The sequence below is a fragment of the Mustelus asterias genome, chromosome 2 (assembly GCF_964213995.1).
Source record: "Mustelus asterias chromosome 2, sMusAst1.hap1.1, whole genome shotgun sequence".
Lineage (NCBI taxonomy): Eukaryota > Metazoa > Chordata > Chondrichthyes > Carcharhiniformes > Triakidae > Mustelus > Mustelus asterias.
Genome location: NC_135802.1, coordinates 8525948 through 8552715, shown reverse-complemented (window position 1 = coordinate 8552715; position 26768 = coordinate 8525948). Strand labels below are relative to the sequence as shown.

General features: G+C 45.3%; 1 protein-coding gene across 1 annotated transcript; it reads left to right on the top strand.

Moving 5' to 3' along the window:
- Positions 1-2925: 2925 nt before the first annotated feature.
- On the top strand, positions 2926-26456 carry c2h8orf82 (chromosome 2 C8orf82 homolog). Its single transcript, XM_078231305.1, has 3 exons — positions 2926-3213; positions 19166-19214; positions 24959-26456. The coding sequence occupies exons 1-3, from the start codon at positions 3082-3084 to the stop codon at positions 25405-25407; spliced, it is 630 nt and encodes a 209-aa protein (XP_078087431.1). The 5' UTR covers positions 2926-3081; the 3' UTR covers positions 25408-26456.
- The last annotated feature ends 312 nt before the right edge of the window (positions 26457-26768 follow it).

The following is a 26768-nucleotide window of genomic DNA, read 5'->3' as shown; positions in this document are numbered from 1 at the left end:
GGCTGCTTTGTCCTGGATGGTGTTGAGATTCTCGAGTTGTTGAAAAGGTGAAGCATAAAAATGGTAAAACACATGCATCTACATTCAAACAGATTAGAAATAAGAATGGAGTCCTGGTAAGTAAATATAAATAAAAGTTTATATGGAACAGTCCTTGACTGGTGAGTAAATGACGGGTGCAGTCATTACTAAATGATTCCAGTATAATTGACTTCTGCAGATGAATAGTTGAATTTTCAAGTCCAGTTTTCTGTTGTTGGTAGAGGTATTTCAGTTCTTTTTCCAGCTGCGATCCCGCTGTTGGCTGGACTGACTTCCAGTCAGAGAGAGAGACTCAAGATATACCTGCATAAGAGGCTATTTCCCTTTCTGCAGAGGCACTGCTTCTGTCATTGTATTACACACTTTCACTGTGGCAGACCTCCAGCTGCTTAACCCCACAGCACACACAGACAGACAGGGCAGACACACAGACAGGACCTGGACCTGGACCTGGAGCTAGCAGCTAGCTAGCTTTTAATTCCAAGAGGAAACTGGAATCCACTAGTCTGTCGAGGCAATTATAGTAAGAAGTCTAACAACACCAGGTTAAAGTCCAACAGGTTTATTTGGTAGCAAAAGCCACGAGCTTTTGGAACAGGCTGTCCCTTCGTCAAGTGGGTGGGAGTTCTCCCTCCCACCCACCTGACGAAGGGACAGCCTGCTCCGAAAGCTCGTGGCTTTTGCTACCAAATAAACCTGTTGGACTTTAACCTGGTGTTGTTAGACTTCTTACTATGTTTACCCTAGTCCAACGCCGGCATCTCCACATCATGATGAGGCAATTATACCCATGGTCCTTTAGATGAGAAAGCCATTATGTTCCTTTACTGGAGATGGTGATCAGTCTTTGGATGGATTTAGAAGTAGCTTGTCTGAAAACACAGTGATGGATTCCATTGTCCCTCAGAAACTTCCTGCAGTCATTCTTGTCAGTGGCTAACTGTACATTCTTAGTCATCTTCAGGGTTTGTGTCCATTTTAAAATATAAAACTCCAATATTTGTGTGTATAATTCCATTGCTTTTTTTTCCCGTGTCAGCGTAACTATGGTAACCTCCAAGCTGTTGATATTGGGAGAATTCAGTGATGGTAATAGCATTGAATGTCGGGGTGAGGGATGATTAGATTCTCTCTTGTTGGAGATGGTCATTGGCTGGCAGTTGTGTGGTGCAAATGTTATTTGTCACTTGTCTGGATATTGTCCAGGTCTTGCTGCATTTAAATATGAAGTGCTTCAGCATCTGAGGAGTCAAATGATACTGAACAATCCCACTTCCGACCTTATAATAGGAGGAAGGTCATTAATAAAGCAGCTGAAGATGGTTGGGTCGAGGACACTAACCCTGAGGAACTCCTGCAGTGATGTCCTGGAGCTGAGATGATTGGCCTCCAATCACACAACCATCTTCCTATGTACCAGCTATGACTCCAACCAGCGGAGAGTTTTCCCCTGATTCCCGTTGACTCCAGTTTTGCTAGGGCTCCTTGATGCCACACTCAGTTGAATGCGGCCTTGATGTCAAGGGCTGTCACTCTCACCTCACCTCTAGAGTTCAGCTCTTTTGTCTATGTTTGAACCAAGGCTGTAATGAGGTCAGGAGCTGAGGGACCCTGATGAAACCCAAACTGGGTGTCACAGAGCAGGTTATTGCTGAGCAGGTGCTGCTCCTGTTCCAGTACACAGGTCATTGAAAGTGGCAATGCAGGTGGAGAAGGTAGTCAAGAAGGCATACGGCATGCTTGCCTTCATCGGCCAGGGCATTGAGTTTAAAAATTGGCAAGTCATGTTGCAGCTTTATAGAACCTTAACTAGGCCGCACTTGGAATATAGTGTTCAATTCTGGTCACCACACTACCAGAAGGATGTGGAGGCTTTGGAGAGGGTACAGAAAAGATTTACCAGGATGTTGCCTGGTATGGAGGGCATTAGCTACGAGGAGAGGTTGGAGTAACTTGGTTTGTTCTCACTGGAACGACGGAGGTTGAGGGGTGACCTGATAGAAGTCTACAAGATTATGAGAGGCATGGACAGAGTGGATAGTCAGAAGCTTTTTCCCAGGGTGGAAGAGTCAATTACTAGGGGGCATAAGTTTAAGGTGCAAGAGGCAAGGTTTAAAGGAGATGTACGAGGCAAGTTTTTTACACAGAGGGTGGTGGGTGCCTGGAACTCGTTGCCGGGGGAGGCAGTGGAAGCAGATATGGTAGTGACTTTCAAGGGGCGTCTTGACAAATACATGAATCGGGTGGGAAGAGAGGGATATGGTCCCCGGAAGGGTAGGGGGTTTTAGTTCAATCGGGCAGCATGGTCGGTGCAGGCTTGGAGGGCCAAAGGGCCTGTTCCTGTGCTGTAATTTTCTTTGTTCTTTGAATCGAATTGACTGAAGACTGGCATTGGTGATGCTGAGTACTCCTGTGAAACACTTTTGTGAGGTTTTAGTTTTTTTTACAATAAATTATATCTCTATTTTATTGTACTGGGCAGCATGGCAGCACTGCTGCCTCACATCGCCAGGGATCCAGGTTCGATCCCCGGCTTGGGTCACTGTCTGTGCAGACTCTGCACGTTGTCCCTGTGTCTCTGGGTGCTCCGGTTTCCTCCCACAATCTGAAAGACGTGCTGGTTAGGTGTACTGGCCGTGCTAAATTCTCCCTCAGTGTACCCGAACAGGTGCCGGAGTGTGGTGACTAGGGGATTTTCACAGTAACTTCATTGCTGTATTAATGTAAGCCTTACCTGTGACTGATAAATAAACTTTAACATGAAAGAAATTGGAGCTTAATTTTTTTTAACCTGAAATAACCATAAATAACCACTGAAACATCAGTGAGGATGAGTTGTCCTGTGCTGCCTGCTCTGAATCTGCAGCTTGGGTGAATTGTTGGGCGGAACCAAAGGACTGGCACCTGCTCTCCACTCGGGGGGATTTCAGCGACGGGCCGGCCACCACCATGACCACCCTAGCAACGCGCAACCCTTGGCAACGGTGAAAGGGGAAAGGGGAAAGGTGGCGGCCGCAGGGCAGAGTCCAGGCTGCGGGGATGGCGCGGCCTTTCCTGGGCTCCGGCCGCAGCTTCCTCCTCACCGTGTCCCGCTACCTGAGTTACCGCCAAGGCCAGAGCCCCGAGCCCCGGATCCGCGAGTATTTCTACTACATCGACCATCAGGGACAGGTAAACCGCCGGGATCAGGGTCAGTGTCCATAGAAACCCCCAGAGAGCGGGTAAATATCCATAGAAACCCCCAGAGAGCGGGTAAATATCCATAGAAACCCCCAGAGAGCGGGTAAATATCCATAGAAACCCCCAGAGAGCGGGTAAATATCCATAGAAACCCGCAGAGAGCGGGTAAATATCCATAGAAACCCGCAGAGAGCGGGTAAATATCCATAGAAACCCCCAGAGAGCGGGTAAATATCCATAGAAACCCCCAGAGAGCGGGTAAATATCCATAGAAACCCCCAGAGAGCGGGTAAATATCCATAGAAACCCCCAGAGAGCGGGTAAATATCCATAGAAACCCCCAGAGAGCGGGTAAATATCCATAGAAACCCCCAGAGAGCGGGTAAATATCCATAGAAACCCGCAGAGAGCGGGTAAATATCCATAGAAACCCCCAGAGAGCAGGTAAATATCCATAGAAACCCGCAGAGAGCGGGTAAATATCCATAGAAACCCGCAGAGAGCGGGTAAATATCCATAGAAACCCGCAGAGAGCGGGTAAATATCCATAGAAACCCCCAGAGAGCGGGTAAATATCCATAGAAACCCCCAGAGAGCGGGTAAATATCCATAGAAACCACCAGAGAGCGGGTAAATATCCATAGAAACCACCAGAGAGCGGGTAAATATCCATAGAAACCCCCAGAGAGCGGGTAAATATCCATAAACCCCCCCAGAGAGCGGGTAAATATCCATAAACCCCCAGAGAGCGGGTAAATATCCATAAACCCCCCAGAGAGCGGGTAAATATCCATAAACCCCCAGAGAGCGGGTAAATATCCATAAACCCCCAGAGAGCGGGTAAATATCCATAAACCCCCAGAGAGCGGGTAAATATCCATAAACCCCCAGAGAGCGGGTAAATATCCATAAACCCCCAGAGAGCGGGTAAATATCCATAAACCCCCAGAGAGCGGGTAAATATCCATAACCACCCCCCCAGAGAGTGGGTAAATATCCATAACCACCCCCTCCAGAGAGCGGGTAAATATCCATAAATCCCCAGAGAGCGGGTAAATATCCATAAACCCCCAGAGAGCGGGTAAATATCCATAAACCCCCAGAGAGCGGGTAAATATCCATAAACCCCCAGAGAGCGGGTAAATATCCATAAACCCCCAGAGAGCGGGTAAATATCCATAAACCCCCAGAGAGCGGGTAAATATCCATAAACCCCCAGAGAGCGGGTAAATATCCATAAACCCCCAGAGAGCGGGTAAATATCCATAGAAACCCGCAAAGAGTGGGTAAATATCCATAAACCCCCTCCAGAGGGCGGGTAAATATCCATAAATCCCCAGAGAGCGGGTAAATATCCATAAGCCCCCCCCCCCCCCCCCAGAGAGCAGGTAAATAACAATACAAACCCACAGAGGATGGCTGGATCATTAGTGCTCATGACGAGAGTACTCACCAGCCTGAGAGATCGTAAATGTTACCAAAAAAGGCTGAGCTCTGTGCATACTAATATAACCATGATGTGGAGATGCCGGTGTTGGACTGGGGTAAACACAGTAAGAAGTTTAATAACACCAGGTTGGACCTGTTGGACTTTAACCTGGTGTTGTTAAACTTCTTACTACTAATATACCCCCCAGAGAGCGGGTCACTATCCATATCTCTCAGCATACATCAAGACACAAATACAGCCAGTAAGAATCATGTTTATTGTTGATTCAAAATCATTTTCTTGCACTAAATCAATTAGCCAATAATTTGAACTAAACGTCACAAATCACAGCAAAGTGTGAATTTTGTGTTCAGAAAATTCATGATCCAATAACTGGAATGAAACAACTGAATTGAGGGGAATAGGTTGTACCAGGACAGTTAACTATAAATGCTTGTGAAATATGGGCTGGATTAATATCAACATAAACACTATGAGACTAGGGGAAGCATCAGTATAAAAACCCCGCAAAGGTAGATATTTAATATAATCCCAACGTCCAGCTAAATAACAGATTATTTTTTATCGCAATGCACACTGCCTGGGGCATGACAAATAAAATCTGGGTAAATATAAAAATAAACTCTTAGGGCCACCCAGTTATCATAAATCCCAGAACCTGGGAGTTTAATTTGGAGTTTAAAATGGAGTTTAATTTAGATAAATGCAAGGTGATGCATTTTGGTAGATTGAACCAGGGCAGGACTTACTCAGTTAATGGGAGGGCATTAGGGAGAGTTACAGAACAAAGAGATCTAGGGATACATGGTCATAGCTCCATGAAAGTGGAGTCACAGGTGGACACAGTGGTGAAGAAGGCATTCAGCATGCTTGGTTTCATCGGTCAGAACATTGAATACAGGAGTTGGGATGTCTTGTTGAAGTTGTACAAGACATTGGTAAGGCCACACTTGGAATACTGTGTGCAATTCTGGTCACCCTATTATAGAAAGGATATTATTAAACTAGAAAGAGTGCAGAAAAGATTTACTAGGATGCTACCGGGACTTGATGGATTGAGTTATAAGGAGAGGCTGGATTGACTGGGACTTTTTTCTCTGGCGCATAGGAGGCTGAGGGGTGATCCCATAGAGGTCTATAAAATAATGAGGGGCACAGATCAGCTAGATAGTCAATATCTTTTCCCAGAGGTAGGGGAGTCTAAAACTAGAGGGCATAGGTTTAAGGTGAGAGGGGAGAGATACAAAAGTGTCCAGAGGGGCAATTTTTTCACACACAGGATGGTGAGTGTCTGGAACAAGCTGCCAGAGGTAGTAGTAGAGGCGAGTACAATTTTGTCTTTTAAAAAGCATTTAGATAGTTACATGGGTACGATGGGTCTAGAGGGATATGGGCCAAATGCGGGCAATTGGGACTAGCTTAGGGGTTTTAAAAAAGAAAGGGCGGCATGGACAAGTTGGGCCGAAGGGCCTGTTTCCATGCTGTAAACCTCTATGACTCTGGGAACATTGACACAAATGTATGGTGACAAAGAAATATTAATATGTACGGAAACCAATAAATATTGATCAAAATGGCAAATTGTGGTGTAAATACTTGGAACTTGGTAAGTATTAACATGAAAAGACCAAGTAAATATTGTTAGTATAGATATCTCAGAAACCAGCTACATTTTGATTTAAAATTTCCAAGGCCAGGTAAATGTCAGTTGAAATCCCAGGAGCTGGTAAATAGGACTCATTAAGTATTAAACCCTGGAACTTTATAAACATAGGGCGGCATGGTGGCACAGTGGTTAGAGCTGCTGCCTCAGAGCGCCAGGGACCCGGGTCCAATTCCCGGCTTGAGTCACTGTGCAGAGTCTGCACGTTCTCTCTGTGTCTGCGTGGGTTTCCTCTGGGTGCTCCGGTTTCCTCCCACGGTCTGAAAGACTTGCTGGTTAGGTGCATTGGCCGTGCTAAATTCTCCCTCAGTGTTACCCGAACAGGCGCCAGAGTGTGGCGACTAGGGGATTTTCACAGTAACTTAATTACAGTGTTAATATAAGCTGACTTTTGTGACACTAATAAATAAAGAAATAGAACCATATGCATACAGTGAAATACTTTGTACACGTTCCCTCATTCAGTCACGTCCCTTCAGGTTAGAGGAGACCCAGTCTTAATTTTTGTGCCTCCTCTGAACTATAATTATTCCCACCACAAAGTCGCTAAGAATTACTTGGAAGAAAGCTACTATACTTGGAAGTAGTGAGTATGCTATTCAAAAGCTTGTGTTCCGAGAGACTTCGAGATCTGGAACAATAGAGATGCTCGAAGGATACATATTGTGAACATACTTTAAGCAGTTGGACCCTATCCCAGTGGCACAAATATCCATCATTATGAAGTGCTTTGAAAGGTTAGTCATGGCACAAATCAATTCCAGCCTCCCAGATTGCCTGGATCCACTACAGTTTGCCCATCGCCGCAACAGGTCCACAGCAGACGCCATCTCTCTGGCCCTACACTCAACCCTGGAACACCTGGATAACAAAGACACTTACGTCAGACTCCTATTTATTGACTACAGCTCAGCCTTCAACACCATTATCCCAACAAAATACATCTCAAAACTCCGTGGCCTAGAGCTCAGCTCCTCCCTCTGTGACTAGATCCTAGACTTCCTAACTCAGAGTGCAATCAGTAAGGATAGGCAGTGCCACCTATTCCATGATCATCCTCAACAACAGAGCCCCGCAAGGCTGTGTCCTCAGCCCCTGGCTATACTCCTTATACACCTATGAATGTGAGGCTAAATTCCTCTCCAGCTCAATTTTCAAGTTTGCTGACGACACCACTGTAGTGGCTCGGATCTCAAACAATGATGAGACAGAGTACAGGAAAGAGATAGAGAATCTGGTGAACTGGTGCGACAACAATAATCTCTCCCTCAATGTCAACAAAACGAAGGAGATAGTCATCAACTTCAGGAAACGTAGTAGAGAACATGCCCCTGTCTACATCAACAGGGATGAAGTGGAAATGGTCAAGAAAGGTGGCACAGTGGTTTGCACTGCTGCCTCACAGTGCCAGGGACCTGGGTTCAATTCCCAGCTTGGGTCACTATCTATGTGGAGTTTGTACATTCTCCCCGTGTCTGTGTGGGTTTCCTACAGGTGCTCCAATTTCCTCCACAGTCTGAAAGACGTGCTGGTAAGGTGCATTGACCCAAACAGGCACCGGAGTGTGGCGATTAGGGGAATTTCACAGTAACTTCATTGCAGTGTTAATGTAAGCCTTACTTGTGACTAAAAAATAAACTTTAACTTTAAAGAGCTTCAAGTTTCTCGGTGTACAGATCACCAATAACCTGTCCTGGTCCCTCCACACTGACCTATCGTTAAGAAAGCCCACCAATGTCTCTACTTTCTCAGGAGGCTAAGGAAATTCAGCATACCCACTACATTCTCATTAATTTTTATAGATGCACCATAGAAAGCATTCTTTCTGGATGTATCACAGCTTGGTATGGCTCCTGTTCTGACCAAGATCGCAAGAAACTATAAAGGGTTGTTAATGTAGCCCAGTCCAGCACGCAAACCAGCCTCCCATCCATTGTTTCTGTCTACCGTTCCCGCTGCCTCTGAAGAGCAGCCAGCGTAATCAAGGACCCCACGCACCCTGGAAATTCTCTCTTCCACCTTCTTCCGTCGGGAAAAAGATACAAAAATCTCAGGTCACATTAACGAACTCAAGAACAGCTTCTTCCCTGCTGCCATCAGACTTTTGAATGGACCTCCTTATATTAAACTGATCTTTCTCTACACGCTAGCTATGACTGTAACACTACATTCTTCACCCTCTGGTCTGGGTGTACAGGTACACAGGTCAGTGAAAGTGGCAATGCAGGTGGAGAAGGTAGTTAAGAAGGCATACGGCATGCTTGCCTTCATCGGCCGGGGCATTGAATTTAAAAATTGGCATGTCATGATGCAGTTTTATACAACCTTAGTTAGGCCGCACTTGGAATATAGTGTTCAATTCTGGTCGCCACACTACCAGAGGGATGTGGGAACTTTGGAGAAGGTACAGAAAAGATTCACCAGGATGTTGCCTGGTATGGAGGGCATTAGCTATGAGGAGAGCTGGAGAAACTTGGTTTGTTCTCACTGGAACGACGGAGGTTGAGGGGTGACCTGATAGAAGATTATGAGGGGCATGGACAGAGTGGATAATCAGAAGCTTTTTCCCAGGGTGGAAGAGTCAATTACTGGGGCAAAGGTTTAAGGGGCAAGGTTTGAAGGAGATGTACGAGGCAGATTTTTTACACAGAGAGTTGTGGGTGCCTGGAACTCGCTGTCAGAGGAGGTAGTGTCACACGGGGGGATTTAAACTAGTTTGGCAAAGGTGAATTAGCTGAAGGGGAACGAGAGAGTCGGGCCAGTAAGACTCAGAGAAACAGCAGGCAGGGTGGGATTGCAAATCAGAGAGGGTGTGGTGGACTGAAGTGCATTTGTTTCAATGCGAGAAGTGTAACAGGTAAGGCAGATGAACTTAGAGCTTGGATTAGTACTAGAAACTGATGTAGTTGCCATTACAGAGACTTGGTTAAGGGAAGGACAGGATTGGCAGCTCAACATTTCAGGATATAGATGTTTCAGGCGTGATAGAGGGGGATGTAAAAGGGGTGGGGGAATACTGGTTAAGGAGAATATCACAGCTGTACTCCGGGAGGACACCTCGGAGGGCTCATTCAGCGAGGCAATATGGGTAGAGCTCAGGAATAGGAAAGGTGTAGTCACAATGTTGGGGGTTTACTATGGGCCACCCAACTGCCAGCGGGAGATTGAGGAACAGATGTGTAGGCAGATTTTGGCAAGGTGTAAAAATATCAGGGTTGTTGCGGTGGGAGATTTTAGTTTCCCATATATTGACTGGGACTCACTTAGTGCTAGGGGCGTGGATGGGGCAGAGTTTGTAAGGAGCATCCAGGAGGGCTTCCTGAAACAGTATGTAGATAGTCCAACTAGGGAAGGGGCCATACTGGACCTGGTATTGGGGAATGAGCCCAGCCACGTGGTTGATGTATCAGTAGGGGAGCAGTTCGGGAACAGTGACCACAATTCAGTAAGCTTTAAGGTACTGATGGATAAAGATAAGTGTAGTCCTCAAGTTAAGGTGCTAAATTGGGGGAAGGCTAATTACAACAATATTAGGCAGGAACTGAAGAATGTAGATTGGGGGCAGATGTTTGAGGGCAAATCAACATCTGGCATGTGGGAGGCTTTCAAGTGTAAGTTGATAGGGTTTCAGGACTGGCACATTCCTGTAAGGATGAAGGGTAAGTATGGCAAGTTTTGGGAACCTTGGATAACGAGAGATATTGTGAGCCTAGTCAAAGACAAAAAGGAAGCATTTGTCAAAGCTAGGAGGCTGGGAACACACGAAGCAAGTGTGGAATACAAGGAAAGTAGAAAGAAACTTAAGCAAGGAGTAAGAAGAGCTAAAAGGGGTCATGAAAAAGCATTGGTCAGCAGGATTAAGGAAAATCCCAAGACTTTTTACACATATATAAAGAGCAAGAGGGTAGCCAGGGAAAGGGTTGGCCCACTCAAGGACAAGGGAGGGAATCTATGCGTGGAGCCAGAGGAAATGGGCGAGGTATTAAATGAGTACTTTGCGTCAGTATTCACCAAAGAGAAGGACTTGGTGGATGATGAGTCTGGGAAAGGATGTGTAGATCGTTTGAGTCATGTTGAGATCAAAAAGGAGGTATTGGGGTTCTTGAGAAACATCAAGGTAGACAAGTCCCCAGGGCCTGATGGGATATACCCCAGAATACTGAGAGAGGTAAGGGAGGAAATTGCTGGGGCCTTGAGAGAAATCTTTGTATCCTCACTGGCCATAGGGGAGGTCCCAGAGGATTGGAGAATAGCCAATGTTGTTCCTTTGTTTAAGAAGGGTAGCAAGAATAATCCAGGTAATTACAGGCCGGTGAGCCTTACAGCAGTGGTAGGGAAATTATTGGAGAGGATTCTTCGAGACAGGATTTATTCCCACTTGGAAATAAGTGGACGTATTAGTGAGAGGCAACATGGTTTTGTGAAGGGGAGGTCACGTCTCACGAACTTGATCGAGTTTTTCGAGGAAGTGATGAAGATGATTGATGAGGGTAGGGCAGTGGATGTTTCTACATGGACTTCAGTAAGGCCTTTGACAAGGTCCCTCATGGCAGACTGGTGCAGAAGGTGAAGTCGCATGGGATCAGTGATAAGCTGGCAAGGTGGATACAAAACTGGCTCGGTCAAATAAACCTGTTGGACTTTAACCTGGTGTTGTGAGACTTCTTACTCGGTCAAAGAAGACAGAGGGTAGCAGTGGAAGGGTGCGTTTCTGAATGGAGGGCTGTGACAAGTGGTGTTCCTCAGGGATCAGTGCTGGGACCTTTGCTGTTTGTAATATATATAAATGATTTGGAGGAAAATGTAACTGGATTGATTAGTAAGTTTACAGACGACACAAAGGTTGGTGGATTTGCGGATAGCGATGAGGACCATCAGAGGATACAGCAGGATACAGATCAGTTGGAGACTTGGGCGGAGAGATGGCAGATGGAGTTTAATCCGGACAAATTTGAGGTAATGCATTTTGGAAGGTCCAATACAGATAGGAAATATATGCAATAAATGGCAGAACCCTTAGGAGTATTGATAGGCAAAGGGATCTGGGTGTCCAGGTACACAGGTCATTGAAAGTGGCAATGCAGGTGGAGAAGGTAGTCAAGAAGGCATACGGCATGCTTGCCTTCATTGGCTGGGGTATTGAGTTTAAAAATTGGGAAGTCATGTTGACGCTTTATAGAACCTTAGTGAGGCCGCACTTGGAATATAGTGTTCAATTCTGGTCGCCACACTACCAGAAGGATGTGGAGGCTTTGGAGAGGGTACAGAAAAGATTTACCAGGATGTTGCCTGGTATGGAGAGCAATAGCTATGATGAGAGGTTGGAGAAACTTGGTTTGTTCTCACTGGAACGACGGAGGTTGAGGGGTGACCTGATAAAGTCTACAAGATTATGAGAGGCATGGACAGAGTGGATAGTCAGAAGCTTTTTCCCAGAGTGGAAGAGTCAATTACTAGGGGGCATAGGTTTAAGGTGCGAGGGGCAAGTTTTAAAAGCGATGTACGAGGCAGATCTTTTACACAGAGGGTGCCTGGAACTCGCTGCCGGGGGAGGTAGTGGAAGCGGATACGGTAGTGACTTTTAAGGGGCATCTTGACAAATACATGAATGAGATGGGAATCGAGGGATATGGTCCCCAGAAGCGTAGGGGGTTTTAGTTAAGTCAGGCAGTATGGTCGGTGCAGGCTTGGAAGGCGAACGGCCTGTTCCTGTGCTGTAATTTTCTTTGTTCTTTGTCGTGGAAGCAGATACGATAGTGACTTTTAAGGGGCATCTGGACAAATACATGAATAGGATGGGAATGGAGGTATATGGTCCCCGGAAGGGTAGGGGATTTAGTTAAATTGAGCAGCATGGTCGGTGCAGGCTTGGAGGGCTGAAGGGCCTGTTCCTATGCTGTAATTTTCTTTGTTCTGGCTGCACTCTAATGCACAAGGCAGCACTGAAGGAGCCTTCCCCTCACTCAAAACTTCTGAACCTGGATTTAAACTGTTGTCTAATTAACTAGCTTCAGCTGAGAGCCTGTAAACCTCCTGTTTTAAAGCTGCAATTAAACTTCACCCAATGATAAGAGCAACTTTTAGTTAATTGCTAAAAGGGATTTTCCCAGTAATTTCATTGCAGTGTTAATGTAAGCCTACTTGTGACACAAATAAATAAACTTTTAATTAAATCTGTCATACGGCACTGTATCAAACACTTTTTGGAAATCATCAAGAGCATTACCCTGAACAACCCTCTCTGTTACCTCATCAAAAAATTTAAGCAAGTTAGTGGAACATGATTTTCCCTTAACAAATCCATGCTCTCTTTCCTTAATTCACAGTTGCCCACGTGACTATTAATTTTTTCCTGAGTTAACGCTTCAAAAAGCTTCTCCACCACTGAGGGTAAAATGGCTGCCCTGCTGTTGTTGGACTTTAAATCCTTTTTTTGAACAAGGGTGACATAACTCCTGAGTCTAAGGAAGATGAGAAAATAATGGCCAGTGCCTCTGCAATTTCCACTCTCACTTCCCGCAGTGACCTTGGATGCATCTCATCAGTCCTGGTGCCTTATAGCACAGTTAACCTATCTCAACACCTCCTTATCAATGTTAAATTCTTGAGGTGTTTGAACCACCTGCTCTTTCACCATGAGCTGTGCAGTGTCTTCTTCTGCCAGTAGAGGTTGCTGTCGCTCTGCATCTCCAGAAAGCTGCAGCAGCAGAACATTGCTGCATCATCTTCCATTCATTAAATGGGCAGCGTGAATTATCACTGAACATCAACACTATATGAGGGAGATTTGCATCTAATGGGGTCCCTCAATCTCTCTTATTGTTTTAAACTGGGGGTTAGAGGCAATTAATGTACTTTAACCCGTGCTTATGAATATATCATGAAGTTATATTCCAGTGGGCGTCTAATGTCACACTAAGGGGAGAGGAATTGTGCTCTAGGTTTTGCTTTCAGTCTGTTCCTAACCAGCAGCACTTCCTGTACAACAACATAGGGCAGGTGGGGTGGGGCAGGGGGTGGGCGGAAGGCCGACAGTTCCACAATTTAAGACCATATACTCTGCTTCCATTTTTTTGTGTTTTGTTTTTCTAGTTTTCTTCCTTCCTTGGCATTCCAACGACTGCCATCCAGCCATTCATTTCTCATCTGGACACGCCTTGTGTTTCTTCACCCATTACGTTTGGCTCACATTGAACCCATATCTAAAATAGGTTATCTGGTCATTTGTCTCATTGCTGTTGGGAACCAGGTTGTGCCAAACTGAGCAGGCCCATTTCATTCCAGTGGCTGAGCTTCAATTTAATTTAATGGGTTGTAAACCCTTGGGTTATGAATATTGTACAGATGGATAGCTAACTCACAATTGTGTCTGTCAAACTTTGAGTGTGGCACTGTGAGACGTGCAAAATTCTGCCAAGCTTGTATATATTTCAGTGCTGGTGTGATGCCAGGTATGTAGGCCGTACATCCCAGGGGTCAAATTAAATGGCATGTCCCTTCATTTGTTCATAATAAGGAGAGTACTGTTTGCACTCAATCAGCCCACACATGCAAAATGAAAACAAAACCTGGACTATTTGATATGATTCTGCAATTGGGCAGCACTTGTTGGACAATCCTGAGTGCTAACCGCTACACTAATAACCCATTTAAAATAATCAGTCGAACTTGTAACATGGCTCATTTATGCTCACTAGAAGTGCCATATGTTCATGCATAGAGACCCATTCTCTGCAAACAAAAGGAATATGTTCAAGCCTTGCACATTTTTTGAATTACCCAGGAGCTTGGAGAGCTTACTTTCTCCATGGCAACGTCTCAGCCAATCAGAGTCAACTTTCCAACAAATCAGCACCCTTTTCTCCTGTAGTATAAATTGTTGTGATTGTTTGAAATTTGGTATTCTTGTGTTTGGCATGATGAGTGCAAGATGAAAAGCTTTGGCAACATGTTTCTCTTTTCAGCAAGATTCAAGTTCTGTGCTACTGAGTGAATATGTGTATACATAAGAACAAAGTATTTGTAAATCTAGTCTGTAACTGTATTGATGTAGGCACAGTGACTTTTTAAAGCAACTTCAGTGGTTGTATTTAAAGAGATGGGAAAGCAGTCTGGCCTCTCATTGACCTGAGCATCTGCTCTAACTGATTAGCCTCTAACTGATCTAAGCATTGTCCATGACTAGCAGTGTGCTACTGAAGAGACACAGCAGTTTGTACACTGCACATTAAAACCAGGCTAATAAATATTGCACCATGATATGATCTGCCTGTCTCTATAAACTAAGACGCACTCAAACCTATTGGGAATAAGACTCTGGGAGAACCTTCAGTATCAGGTGTCAACTGTAGCTCAGTGGGTAGCATGCTTGACTCTGAATCAGAAGGTTTAAGCCCTGCTGTAGACACGTGAGCACAAAAAACTGGGCTGGCACTCCAGGGAAGGGGGCTTCAAGGCCATTGGGATGGAGATGTTCAGCAAAGGCTCCTTGTAGACTTTCTCTGGTGGACACCAAAGATCCCACAGGGCTTTTAGAAGAAGAGCAGATCGAGTAATCTCCAGCCCCAGTGTGTATTTAGCAACATTTATCTCTCAACCAGCATCTGAAGCAGCCGTGGTGGGTGTTATCTCATTGTTGTGGGATCTTGCTGTGCACGTGTTGGTTGCCACAGTGTCCGTACTTCAAAACCACTTAGTGATTTCCATTATCTCAGGACATCCTAATTGTGTAAATGTATCTTCCATTCTTCTTTATTTACAGAGTGCGAATACAGTATGCTGGTGTAGTGGGAATGTGACCCAGCCAGTAATCCACAGGACCGGCCTAATGTTTTGGGAGCACAGGTTCAAATCCCACCCCGGCAGCTGGTGAAATTTCAGTCCAATCAATTAATAAAATCTGGAATTGAAAGCTGATCTCAGTAATAATAACCATCGATTCTCATACAGTCCTACCTGGTTCAATAATGTCCTTTAGGGAAGGGAATCTCCCATCCCATGGCTTACGTGTGACTCCAGAGCCACTGCAATGTGTTTGGTTCTCTGAAATGGCCTTGCAAGCCATTCTGTTCCAGGACAATTAGGGATGGGCAACAAATGCTGGCCTTGCCAATTATCTCCACATCCCATGAAAGGATTAGAAGGACTCTTAGATGTAACTTTTAACCTCCTAGACATTGTAGTTAGTGTTAATTTTTTTAAATTGCAATGTCCAAAGGGGGTCTTGCAGTGGGTTAGCTTCTGAGCCAGAAGCTCTGGGTTTGAGTCCCAGCCCAGGACCATTAATTGTTTGATTTGATTTATTATTGTCACAGAGAAAAGCACACAGTGAAAAGTATTGTTTCTTGTGCGCTATACAGACAAAGCATACCGTTCATAGAGAAGGAAAGGAGAGAGTACAGAATGTAGTGTTACAGTCATAGCTAGGGTGTAGAGAAAGATCAACTTGCAGGACCTGATGGTCATGGAAGGTGTATTCGTAACGCTACCAAACAGGTTCAGTTTGTCAACCTGCAAAATCCCTCCAACACACCAAAGGCAGGCAGTAAAAGCAGAGAGAGACTTTTGGTCAGCCATCCTTGATGTGGAGTGGCGCCCCTCTGGCGACAGGCATCATGACCTGTTCCAGCAAAGCTAGCTGTGGACTCAGATGGAAGTCTGCCTTGCGCACCATTTGGTGCGGGAAGAGAAACAGCAATAAACGATGTGAGAAAGAGCATGTGTAAAGGGAGGGGTAAAAAACAGTAAGAGCTGTGGGAGAACCTGGACAGAGAGCAATGTGGGTGACTCTCAACTGCCCTCCAAGGCCAACTAGGGATGGGCAATAAATGCAGGCCAGCCAGCGATGCCCATGTCCCATGAATAAAAAAAAATCAAGGACCCCGGACATGAGCAAGAGGCGAGCTGAGGAGGAAAGTTCACCCGCCCGAGGCAAGGATCCAGAATAAACCCTGGTTGGCGAATCCTGCCCCCCCTTCTCGGCCCACCATCGTCCCCGACCGCCAATGGGGCAGAGATCATGTCTGAGGGAGACCTCTCGACTCACGCCAGCTGCCACCCGACACAGAGCTAACCACCCAAAGGCTGCCAAAATGTGTAATCTTTTGAATAAACTTGACTTCTGGATTTAGCCCTTTGTGTTCTGGACCATCAGCCAAGGAAAGGGAGGGACAGAGACAAGTGGCCAGCACTGGGATTGACTTAATTTCCCAGTAGCCTCGTTCAGAGAGATGCAGAACGGTCTGGAGCTAGTCTTTTAGCATCATCCTGTTATAGTGAACATGTCATCTGCCTCCAATGATTATCTGCTTTGATTGCCAGGCTTTCTGACACGTTAGTTCATCTCTTTCTTCTTTTGACAGCACCTGTCAGGGTTTGTTACTCCCTTCCTTCGCCACTCAATCAATCTCCTTTTCTTTCACACCTCTTGTTTTGTGCCCTCCCCTCCTTCCTCCCAAAACCAGTCATTAACTTGCCTTTCTTACTATCTCATTCTGATGTACAGTTGCTGCCTACTTTGACCCTGCTCCATGTCTGTTCTTTTGTCTCTTATTCAGCACACGGGAGCTCCTAACAAGGCAAAACCTTGTTATGGCGGCACAGTGGTTAGCCCTGCTGCCTCACAGCGCCAGGGACCCGGGTTCGATTCCCAGCTTGCATGTTCTCCCCGTGTCTGCGTGGGTTTCCTCCGGGTGCTCTGGTTTCCTCCCACAGACTGAAAGACGTGCTGGTTGGGTGCATTGGCCGTGCTAGATTCTCCTTCAGTGTACCCGAACAGGCGCCAGAGTGTGGCAACTAGGGGATTTTCACAGTAACTTCATTGCAGTGTTAATGTAAGTCTACTTGTGACACTAAGAAATAAACTTAAAGAAAACCATGCAAAGTTGGAGGAAGAAGCCCAGCTTGTTGTGGGGGTTGGGGAAAGGCTGGATGAAATTTGTTCTTAAAGCAGTATTTTTACTCAGAGAGTGGTTAGAATGTGGGATTTGCCGCCACAAGGAGCTGTTGAAAGAATAACATAGAGCATTTAAGGGGAAGATAAGGCCAAACAGGAGGATGGAAAGCACACTATCGTGATAGTAGGTTCAAGACGGTCTGAAAGGAAAAATACCAGTTGGGCCAAATGGCCTGTTTCTCTGTCTTGCATTCTTTCTAACTCAATGCAGCACAACTCCTTAATGAAGAGGGAAAGGCTAGGTGGGACATTAATTTTCCTTTAAGAAAATAAAGTATTGAACATTACTCAGGAGAGGGAATCCCTTCCAAATGTGGAATATCTCAGTGAGGGAATCTATTCCGAGTCTGGAATATCTGTGGCATGCAGTATGTATGGTCTTCTTGTGTGAGACATGGTGTTGACACTGCCCTGTGTTTTGCTGTGTGAGACTTGTTGACACTTATCCTGTGTTTCACTGTGTAAGACGTTTTACACTCTCTTGTGTTTCTCTGTATGAGATGTGTTTACACTGTCCTGTGTTTCTCTGTGTGAGATGTGTTGACATTGTCCTGTGTTTCTCTGTGTGAGACGTGCTGACACTCCTGTGTTTCACTGTGAGACATGTTGACACTCCTGTGTTTCACTGTGAGATGTGTTTACACTGTCCTGTGTTTCTCTGTATGAGATGTGTTGACACTGTCCTGTGTTTTTCTGTGTGTGATGTGCTGACACTGTCCTGTGTTTCTCTGTGTGAGACATGCTGACACTGTCCTGTGTTTCTCTGTGTGAGATGTGTTTACACTGTCCTGTGTTGCTCCGTGTGAGATGTGTTGACACTGTCCTGTGTTTCTCTGTGTGAGATGTGTTGACACTGTCCTGTGTTTCTCTGTGTGAGATGTGTTTACACTGTCCTGTGTTGCTCCGTGTGAGATGTGTTGACACTGTCCTGTGTTTCTCTGTGTGAGATGTGTTGACACTGTCCTGTGTTTCTCTGTATGAGATGTGTTGACACTGTCCTGTGTTTCTCTGTATGAGATGTGTTGACACTGTCCTGTGTTTCTCTGTGTGAGATGTGTTGACACTGTCCTGTGTTTCACTGTGAGACATGTTGACACTGTCCTGTGTTTCACTGTGAGATGTGTTTACACTGTCCTGTGTTTCTCTGTATGAGATGTGTCGACACTGTCCTGTGTTTCTCTGTGAGATATGTTGACACTATCCTGTGTTTCTCTGTGTGAGATGTGTTGACACTATCCTGTGTTTCTCTGTATGAGATGTGTTGACACTGTCCTGTGTTTCTCTGTGTGAGATGTGTTGACACTGTCCTGTGTTTCACTGTGAGACATGTTTACACTGTCCTGTGTTTCACTGTGAGATGTGTTGACACTATCCTGTGTTGCTCCGTGTGAGATGTGTTGACACTATCCTGTGTTGCTCCGTGTGAGATGTGTTGACACTATCCTGTGTTTCTCTGTATGAGATGTGTTGACACTATCCTGTGTTTCTCTGTATGAGATGTGTTGACACTGTCCTGTGTTTCACTGTGAGATGGGTTTACACTGTCCTGTGTTTCTCTGTATGAGATGTGTTGACACTGTCCTGTGTTTCTCTGTGAGATGTGTTGACACTATCCTGTGTTTCTCTGTGTGAGATGTGTTGACACTATCCTGTGTTTCTCTGTATGAGATGTGTTGACACTGTCCTGTGTTTCTCTGTGTGAGACGCGCTGACACTGTCCTGTGTTTCTCTGTGTGAGACGTGCTGACACTGTCCTGTGTTTCTCTGTGTGAGACGCGCTGACACTGTCCTGTGTTCCACTGTGTGAGACGTGTTTACACTGTCCTGTGTTTCTCTGTGTGAGATGTGTTGACACCTGTCCTGTGTTTCTTTACAGCTCTTCCTTGATGACACAAAGGTGAAAAATTTCATTACGTGTTTTAAAGGTGAGTGTTATTCTCTCACAGGAGACGTTGTGGTTTTAGCTGGAACTGAGAAGTAAAAATTGTCATGCAAAAATCAGATAACATGGACAGTTACATCTCACATCTGTTGTGTTCACAAAACATGTAATTTTCATAAGCAGATCAAAACTCCTATGATATGAAGCATCTCCTTATGTGTGCCATGTAAGAATTCACATGCCTAGGATTACAATATGGGACGGCAATCCCCTGACTCAGAGTCTTTACATAATGGGGGATGGTGTCGTGGTAATGTCACTGGACTAGTAATCTCAAACTACAGCTCCACGGCAGCTGGTAGAGTTTAAATTCAATGAATCCAGCTGCAATATAAAGCGAGTCTCAATAAGGGTGACTGTGAAAGTCTCACTGATTGTGATTCACCAATGCCCTTTAGGGAAGGAAATCTGCCGTCCTTACCTGGTCTGGCCTACACATGACTCCAGAGCCACAACAATGTGATTACTCCTTAACTGCCCTCTGCAATGGCCCAGCAAGTCACTCAGTTCAAGGGCAATTAGGGATGGGCAATAAATGCTGGCCTTGCCAGCAATGCCCGTAACCCATTGCAGTAATGAGGGAGGCTATTCGGCCCAGTGAGTCAATGCTGGCTCTCTTAGAGCAATCCAATCAGTCCTATTCCCTCAAGTCCCGCAAGTTTAGTTCTCTCAAGTGCCCATCCAATTTCCATTTGAAAGCAGGCTTCATCCCATTTCCACCACCTTTGTAAGGCATTGATTTCCAGCTCATTACCTTGAGTAAAGAAATTTTTCCTCGCATCTCCCATGTATGTCAAGTCTAAAGCCTTAAATCTATGTTTGCTAGTCTTTGTGTGATCAGCTAATGGGAATAGCAGTTCTTTGTCTCCCTTTATCACAACCTTGTACACCACAGTCAGATCTCCCCTAAATCTACTTTGCTCCAACTGAACCTTGTAGCTAATTTCCATCATCCCTGGAACTATTTTAGTAAATCTCCTCGACACCCTCTCAAGGACATTCACATCTTTCCTAAAGTGTAGTGGCTAGAATTGGACACAATGCTCTAATTGTGGCTTCCCCAGAGCTTTAACAAAGTTCAGCATGACTTCCCTGCCCTTGTAAAAATAAACAGACGAATTAGGAGCAGAAGTAGGCCATTCGGCCCCTCCAGCCTGCTCTGCAATTCATTGAAATCTTGGCTGATGTGGTTATGGCCTGAACTCTATTTTCCTTCCCACCCCCATCCTTTTGATTTCCTTATTCAATGACCCTGCCTCCTCTGCTCTCTGGGGAAGATGTGGTGTTGACAGAGCAAGCCAGCCTTTCTCCTCAGCTCCATCTTAAATCAAAGACCCCTTGTTTTTAACCCTTGTCCCTTCATTCTAGCTCTACTGAATATCTTTATTTATGAAGTTTAAAATCCCATATGTTTTGTTCTCTCAATATATCCTGCCATCTTCAAAGATAGATCTATCCACATGAACCCTCAGGTCCTTAACTGTTGCAGATGCTTCTGTCCATTACAATATTAGTAGAAATGAACACCCCGCAGTCCTTGTGGTGATAAGTCCCATCTTTATACTGAGGCTACCTCCCATCATGTTGTGTGGCACTACCACTGAGTTAAATCAGTAGAACAAATCTGGGTATCCATGAAGTGCCGTAGGCCGTCAGCAACAGCTGACTTGTACTCGACCACAATCTGTAACCTCATGGCCCAGCATATCTCCCACTCTACTGTAGTGATTGTGGTGCCTGTCTCTTTAAGACAGCACAACAGAAGAGGACCAAGGGGAACCAAGAATGGGTAATCACCCCAGAGGGTGGAATCCTCTCTTGGGCAGAGAATACACCTGGAAGCCATGTAGTAAGCATGCAAGGACCAGAGCATCAGGACTGCAAACCCCTCAACTAAGCGTCCCTTATTCAAGAAATACCTTTTGTTCCTAACAAAGTCTGAAATCTCTTGACGACACCTAGACATACTACTACATAACACCTATCAATACCATCAAGCCAGGGGACCAGCCCTAGTTCACTGAGGAGTGTGTGCACTCGGCATACCTAAAAATGAGATGCCATCATATTGAAACTACAATACATTTTAGACAGTGGAGGCAACATACTGTTACCAGAGCTAACTGATCCCACAACCAACAAATCCGCTCTAAGCTCTGCAGTTCTGCCACATCCAGTTGTGCATGATGGTGGACAATTAAACAACTCCCTGGAGGAGGAGACTCCACAAATATCCCCATCTCTATGATGGGGGAATTCAGTACATCAGTGCAAATAGCATTTGCAACAATCTTCAGCCAGAGGTGCTGAGTGGATGACCCATCTCGGCCTCCTCCGGAGGTCCCCAGCATCACAGATGTCAGTCTGCAGCCATTGAATTCACTCTGCATGATACAGGGTGGCACAGTGGTCAGCACTGCTGCCGCACAGCACCAGGGACCAGGTTCAATTCCCAGCTTGGGTCGCTGTCTGTGTGGAGTCTGCACGTTCTCCCCGTGTCTGTGTTGGTTTCCTCCGGGTGCTGCAGTTTCCTCCCCCAGTCCAAAGATGTGCTGGTTAAATTGATTGGCCATGCTCAATTGACCCTTAGTGTCAGGGGGACTAGCAGGGTAAATAAGTGGGGCTACAGGGATAGGGGCTGGGTGGGATTGTGGTCGGTGCAGACTCGATGGACCGAATGGCCTCCTTCTGCACTGTAGGGTTTCTTTGATCTATGATATCAAGGGATGGCGGAATGACCTGGGTATGCCAAGACTGTGGACTCTACAATAATCAACATTGCTTTCATGGTCATCATTAGACTTTTAATTCCATATTTTAATTGAATTCAAATTCCACCACTTACTGTCACCATCAGCAGCAGCAGAATTGTACTTGATCACAATCAGTAACCTGATGGCCCAGCATATCCCCCACTCCACCATTACCACCAAGCCAGGGGATCAACCCTGGCTCCATGGAGAGTGCAGGAGGGTATGCCAGGTAAAACACCAGACATACCTAAAAATGAGGTGTCAACCTGGTGAAGCTACAACACAGGACTGCAGACTGCAAAGACTCTGGGCCCTGACAATATTCCGGCAATAGTACTGAAGACTTGTGCTCCAGAACTTGCTGCACCCCGAGCCAAGTTCTTCCAGTACAGTTAGAACATGGCAGGAATCTCTGTGGGGAGTACAGATGTGAATATATGTTCTTTACTGAGCATGTTCTAACAAATATTCAGTCACTGCTTTCTAAAAATATAGGGTGAAAATTGTCCTGAATCTCACGTGTGTAAGCAATTAAAAAGAAATCCCTTCCAAAAAAAAATCTTGTCCCTTATGGCAAATACTGCCAATTCTTAGGAGTTAACATATTTCTGCCTTTAACAGCTAGGCTCTTCATCCAGCTCTTGTATGTTAAGTGTTACCATTTAGATGAAGGACTAAAACTCTGTTCACCAATAGCTCCATCCTTAGAAAAGCTATAAACTCCCTATTTCCCATGTTAATATTCCCTTCACAACTGACAGCATTATAATAGATTATAGAGTTGGAGCAAGAATTGGTGTTTAATCTGTGACACTCCTAAGTAAAATAAAATCAGTCTTTGATGGGAGGTGTTCTTCAGCCAGTTGGCCTGAGCCAAATGAAAGCCGAGGTCTAGAGGCGAGAGTTGAAATTCTAACAAATCTACCATTCAGTCTCTTTGAGATTTTTTTTATCTTTCACTGTAAGCTCAATCTTTAAAGGAGCCCTGTTACTGATCCACCCTCCGCAAACCAACAAAACTCTGACTCAGGCGAGAGTGAGACTCCTGAGACAGCAGATCACTTTCGATGGGGCATTAAACATGGATGGGTTCCACACCATACAGTGTTCATCAGCAACATAAGAAGGGAGGGGGGCGGCATCTTTATTTTTTGGCTGCATTTTTACATTCCATGGAACTCTGTGTGGCGCGTGACATTGAAAAACACTTTCTCATGAGTTGGCATTCATCCCAAGCTGCTGATGCTAACGTAACCCGGTGTTAATTCAGGGTTGATCCACTAGGAAGCAACAGTACCAGGTATAGCCCTGCCACACTCAGACCGCCATGTCCACAAAATCCAAACAGGATAAATCAGCAAACAAATCTTTGTGAAAATAGGATCAGCTTTTCTGAGCTGTGAAAACTGAATTTCTAGTGCTGAGCGATAATAAGGAAATGTGCAGGAAATGCACATTCTCCTCATGTCTGCATGGGTTTCCTCCAGGTGCTCCAGTTTCCTCTCGCAGTCCGAAAGATGTGCTGGTTAGGGTGCATTGGCCATGCTAAATTCTCCCTTAGTGTACCCGAACAGGTGCTGGAGTGTGGCGACTAGGGGATTTTCACAGTAACTTCATCGCAGTGTTAATGTAAGCCTACTTGTGACTAATAAATAAACTTATAAAGCTTATATAGACGTATAAAACTGATAGGTGTCCTCGAGCTGTTTGAGTAGCCCTGCACCATCAAGGGAGAAATTAGAGCACAGTTAATTTTTTTTCATATTCATGGGTGTTGCTCACTGCGCCCATCCCTAATTGCCCTGGAACTGAGTGGCTTGCTGGGCTATTTCAGAGGGCAGTTTAGAGTCAGAGGTTTACAGCATGGAAACAGGCCCTTCGGTCCAACCTGTCCATGCTGCCCTTTTTTTAACCACTAAGCTAATCCCAATTGCTCACACCCCTGAATACCCATTTTACCCATGTAACTGTCTAAACAGTTTGTCTAAAAGACAAAATTGTACCCGCCTCTACTACTACCTCTGGCAGCTTGTTCCAGACATTTACCACCCTCTGTGTGAAAAAACTGCCCCTCTGGACCCTTTTGTATCTCTCCCCTCTCACCTTAAACCTATGCCCTCTAGTTTTAAACTCCCCTACCTTTGGCAAAAGATATTGACTATCTAGCTGATCTATGCCCCTCATTATTTTATAGACCTCTATAAAATCAGCCTCCTATGCTCCAGGGAAAAAAAGTCCCAGTCTATCCAGCCTCTCCTTATAACTCAAACCATCAAGTCCTGGTAGCATCCTAGTAAATCTTTTCTGCACTCTTTCTAGTTTAATAATATCCTTTTCTATAATAGGGTGACCAGAATGGTACACAGTATTCCAAGTGTGGCCTTACCAATGTCTTGTACAACTTCAGCAAGACATTCTAATTCCTGTACTCAATGTTCTGACCAATGAAACCAAGCATGCCTTCTTCACCACTCTGTCAACCACATTGCTATGGGTCTGGAGTCACATGTCGGCCAGGCCGGGGAAGGATGGCAGGTTTCCTTCCCTAAAGGGGAAAGTGAACCAGCTGGGCTTTTACAACAATCGACATTGGTTTGATGGTCATCGTTAGACTTATAATTCCAGATTTTTATTGAATTCAAATTTCAACATCTGAGATGGTGGGATTTGAACCTGGGTCTCTAGATTACTAGTTCAGTGACAATACCACTATGCCACTGCGTCCCCCTGCTTTACCTCATCTCACTCTATCACCATGTCCTATTCCTTCCCCCCTCATGTATTTATGTAACTTCCACTTAGCTATATCTATATTACTTGCCCCAACCACTCGTTGTGTTAGTGAGTTCCACATTCTCCTGAAGTTTTTCCTGAATCCTATACTGTGTTTCTTGGTAACTATCTGTCTTACAGCATTTTGGTGGAAATTCCCCTCCATTTAATTGAACTGTTCTCTCTATTGGTTATCAAACAGATAAACAGTTCCTTGTTTTCTTCTTCAAGCAACTCAGGAAGAACTCCACTGGCCGCTACCAGGAATTCCCCTACGTGTCGCTGTGCGGACGCGAGCGGAACTTTGTTCGCTGTGATGATCTGCCCATTGTGTTCACACACCTGATTAAAGGGGAGGGCTTGGAGGGAGAGCTGCTGTCCTACTGCGGGGGTGGTGACAAGTTGGCCGTGCGGTTTGAGCCCGAGAGGCTGTTCATGCCGGAGAACGGGCGGGTCTATCACCCAGCCCCGGAGAGGTCAGGCAGCGTGGGGCTGGTCAAGTCTTCCCTGGCCTTTGAACTCAGTCCTCACTTTGAATACGCTGCCAGCAGCCCCGAGAACAGCCCACCATCGCACTTCCACTGGAATGGTCAGCGTTTCAGACTGTCTAATGAACTCGCCTCGTTCATCCAGAACGAAGAGCCCACCTAAAAGTGAGCCAGCATCTCTGCTGCTGGGATGGGAATGAAAGCTTGTCAATGAAATTGCAATGGGGGTCTTGTAATGTTGAAAATGTTGTAATTATTAATCCTCCCACCCATCACAGCGAAGCTACTTCAATGTGAAAGGACCTGTAACAATTCAATCTGCTGCCTAGTCCAGTTGGGACCATGACCTGGTGCGAATACAATCATCCCTCACCTCCCAATGGGCCACCTTCTGACTGATCATTGGCACCACAGGGCGCTCAATTTATATTCCTGACTGGGCCTGAATTGCTAATAACAGGCCAGCAGCACTGCATCCTCACTAACTGGCGAGTGATTACCCAGTGGGCATGAAGAGAAACACGTCTCCCTCCCCCAATCCAGTGCTTGTACTTACAACCATTCACCCAGAGTGAGTGAGCGCTTGACAGCGAGATAAATTAGATACCTGAATTTGTTTTCTAAACCTACCTCCTCATCAGTGTACTCACTGCAGCTGAATGCACAGCAAAGCCCTGGTGGAGCTGTGACAGGGCCGGCTGATTCTTATCGTTTGGCCATGAAGTTCAGGGGCGGGGTGAAACCTGCACAGTTTGACAGGTTTACACTGAGGCAGGCACAGACCAGGGATTGAATCTGGGATCTCCCAGTGCCTACATCATGGTGTGTCATTCTAATTCCCAACGCTAAATAATTCCTCGGCACCTCTTAAAGAGTTTGACTGATGGTTGAGCGCAGAACCATATAACACTTGGCATTGCAGACCTGGATTTGCTATGAACTAGACCGAGACTGTCAACATTAATTTCAGTTGGAAGCCTCACAGGTTCATGAATTGTGGAGGGAGAATTCGATCTCGCTGTGGATTTGCAGTCAGGTTCTTTGTTCACCGATCGTGCTGTCTGTTCAAGCGCCAACTGAAGTCAGTCACTGAGGAAGAGTGCTCATCCATGTAGCAAGAGGAGATAAAAGTATTTTCTCGCAACTGTTGTCTGTTGAGACAATGCTTTGTAACGCTTCATTCCATCACTGCAATAAAGGAAATCATTTTAACATTGAATGCAACGCTAATTTATTTACTCAGTGATGCACAAAAAGTATATTTTCTTGTAAAAAAAAATGAGCAAAGTGGCATTAAGTAATTGCTGGAGCTGTGGCATTTGTGTGTTTGTTCCAATTCTCTTACCTTTGCTCCTGTGGGTTTGGGAGAATCCTTTTAATAATTGGCACCAGTTTCCCCCCATCTTGGCAGTTTTAACAGGTTTCTCTTTTTGAATGTTGTTCTATTGGATCTTGATCCGAACACCACAGTGATTTTCCAACCCACAAATACTCCGTTTTGGTACATGAATATTGAGGATGTTT

What these genes read in the sequence shown, in the direction of transcription:
- c2h8orf82 (XM_078231305.1), top strand. Translation starts at nt 3,082, where the DNA reads ATGGCGCGGCCTTTCCTGGGCTCCGGCCGCAGCTTCCTCCTCACCGTG. An exon ending in ACATCGACCATCAGGGACAG is followed by an intron (nt 3,214 to 19,165) that starts GTAAACCGCCGG and finishes GTTTCTTTACAG; the next exon opens with CTCTTCCTTGATGACACAAA. An exon ending in TTTCATTACGTGTTTTAAAG is followed by an intron (nt 19,215 to 24,958) that starts GTGAGTGTTATT and finishes GTTATCAAACAG; the next exon opens with ATAAACAGTTCCTTGTTTTC.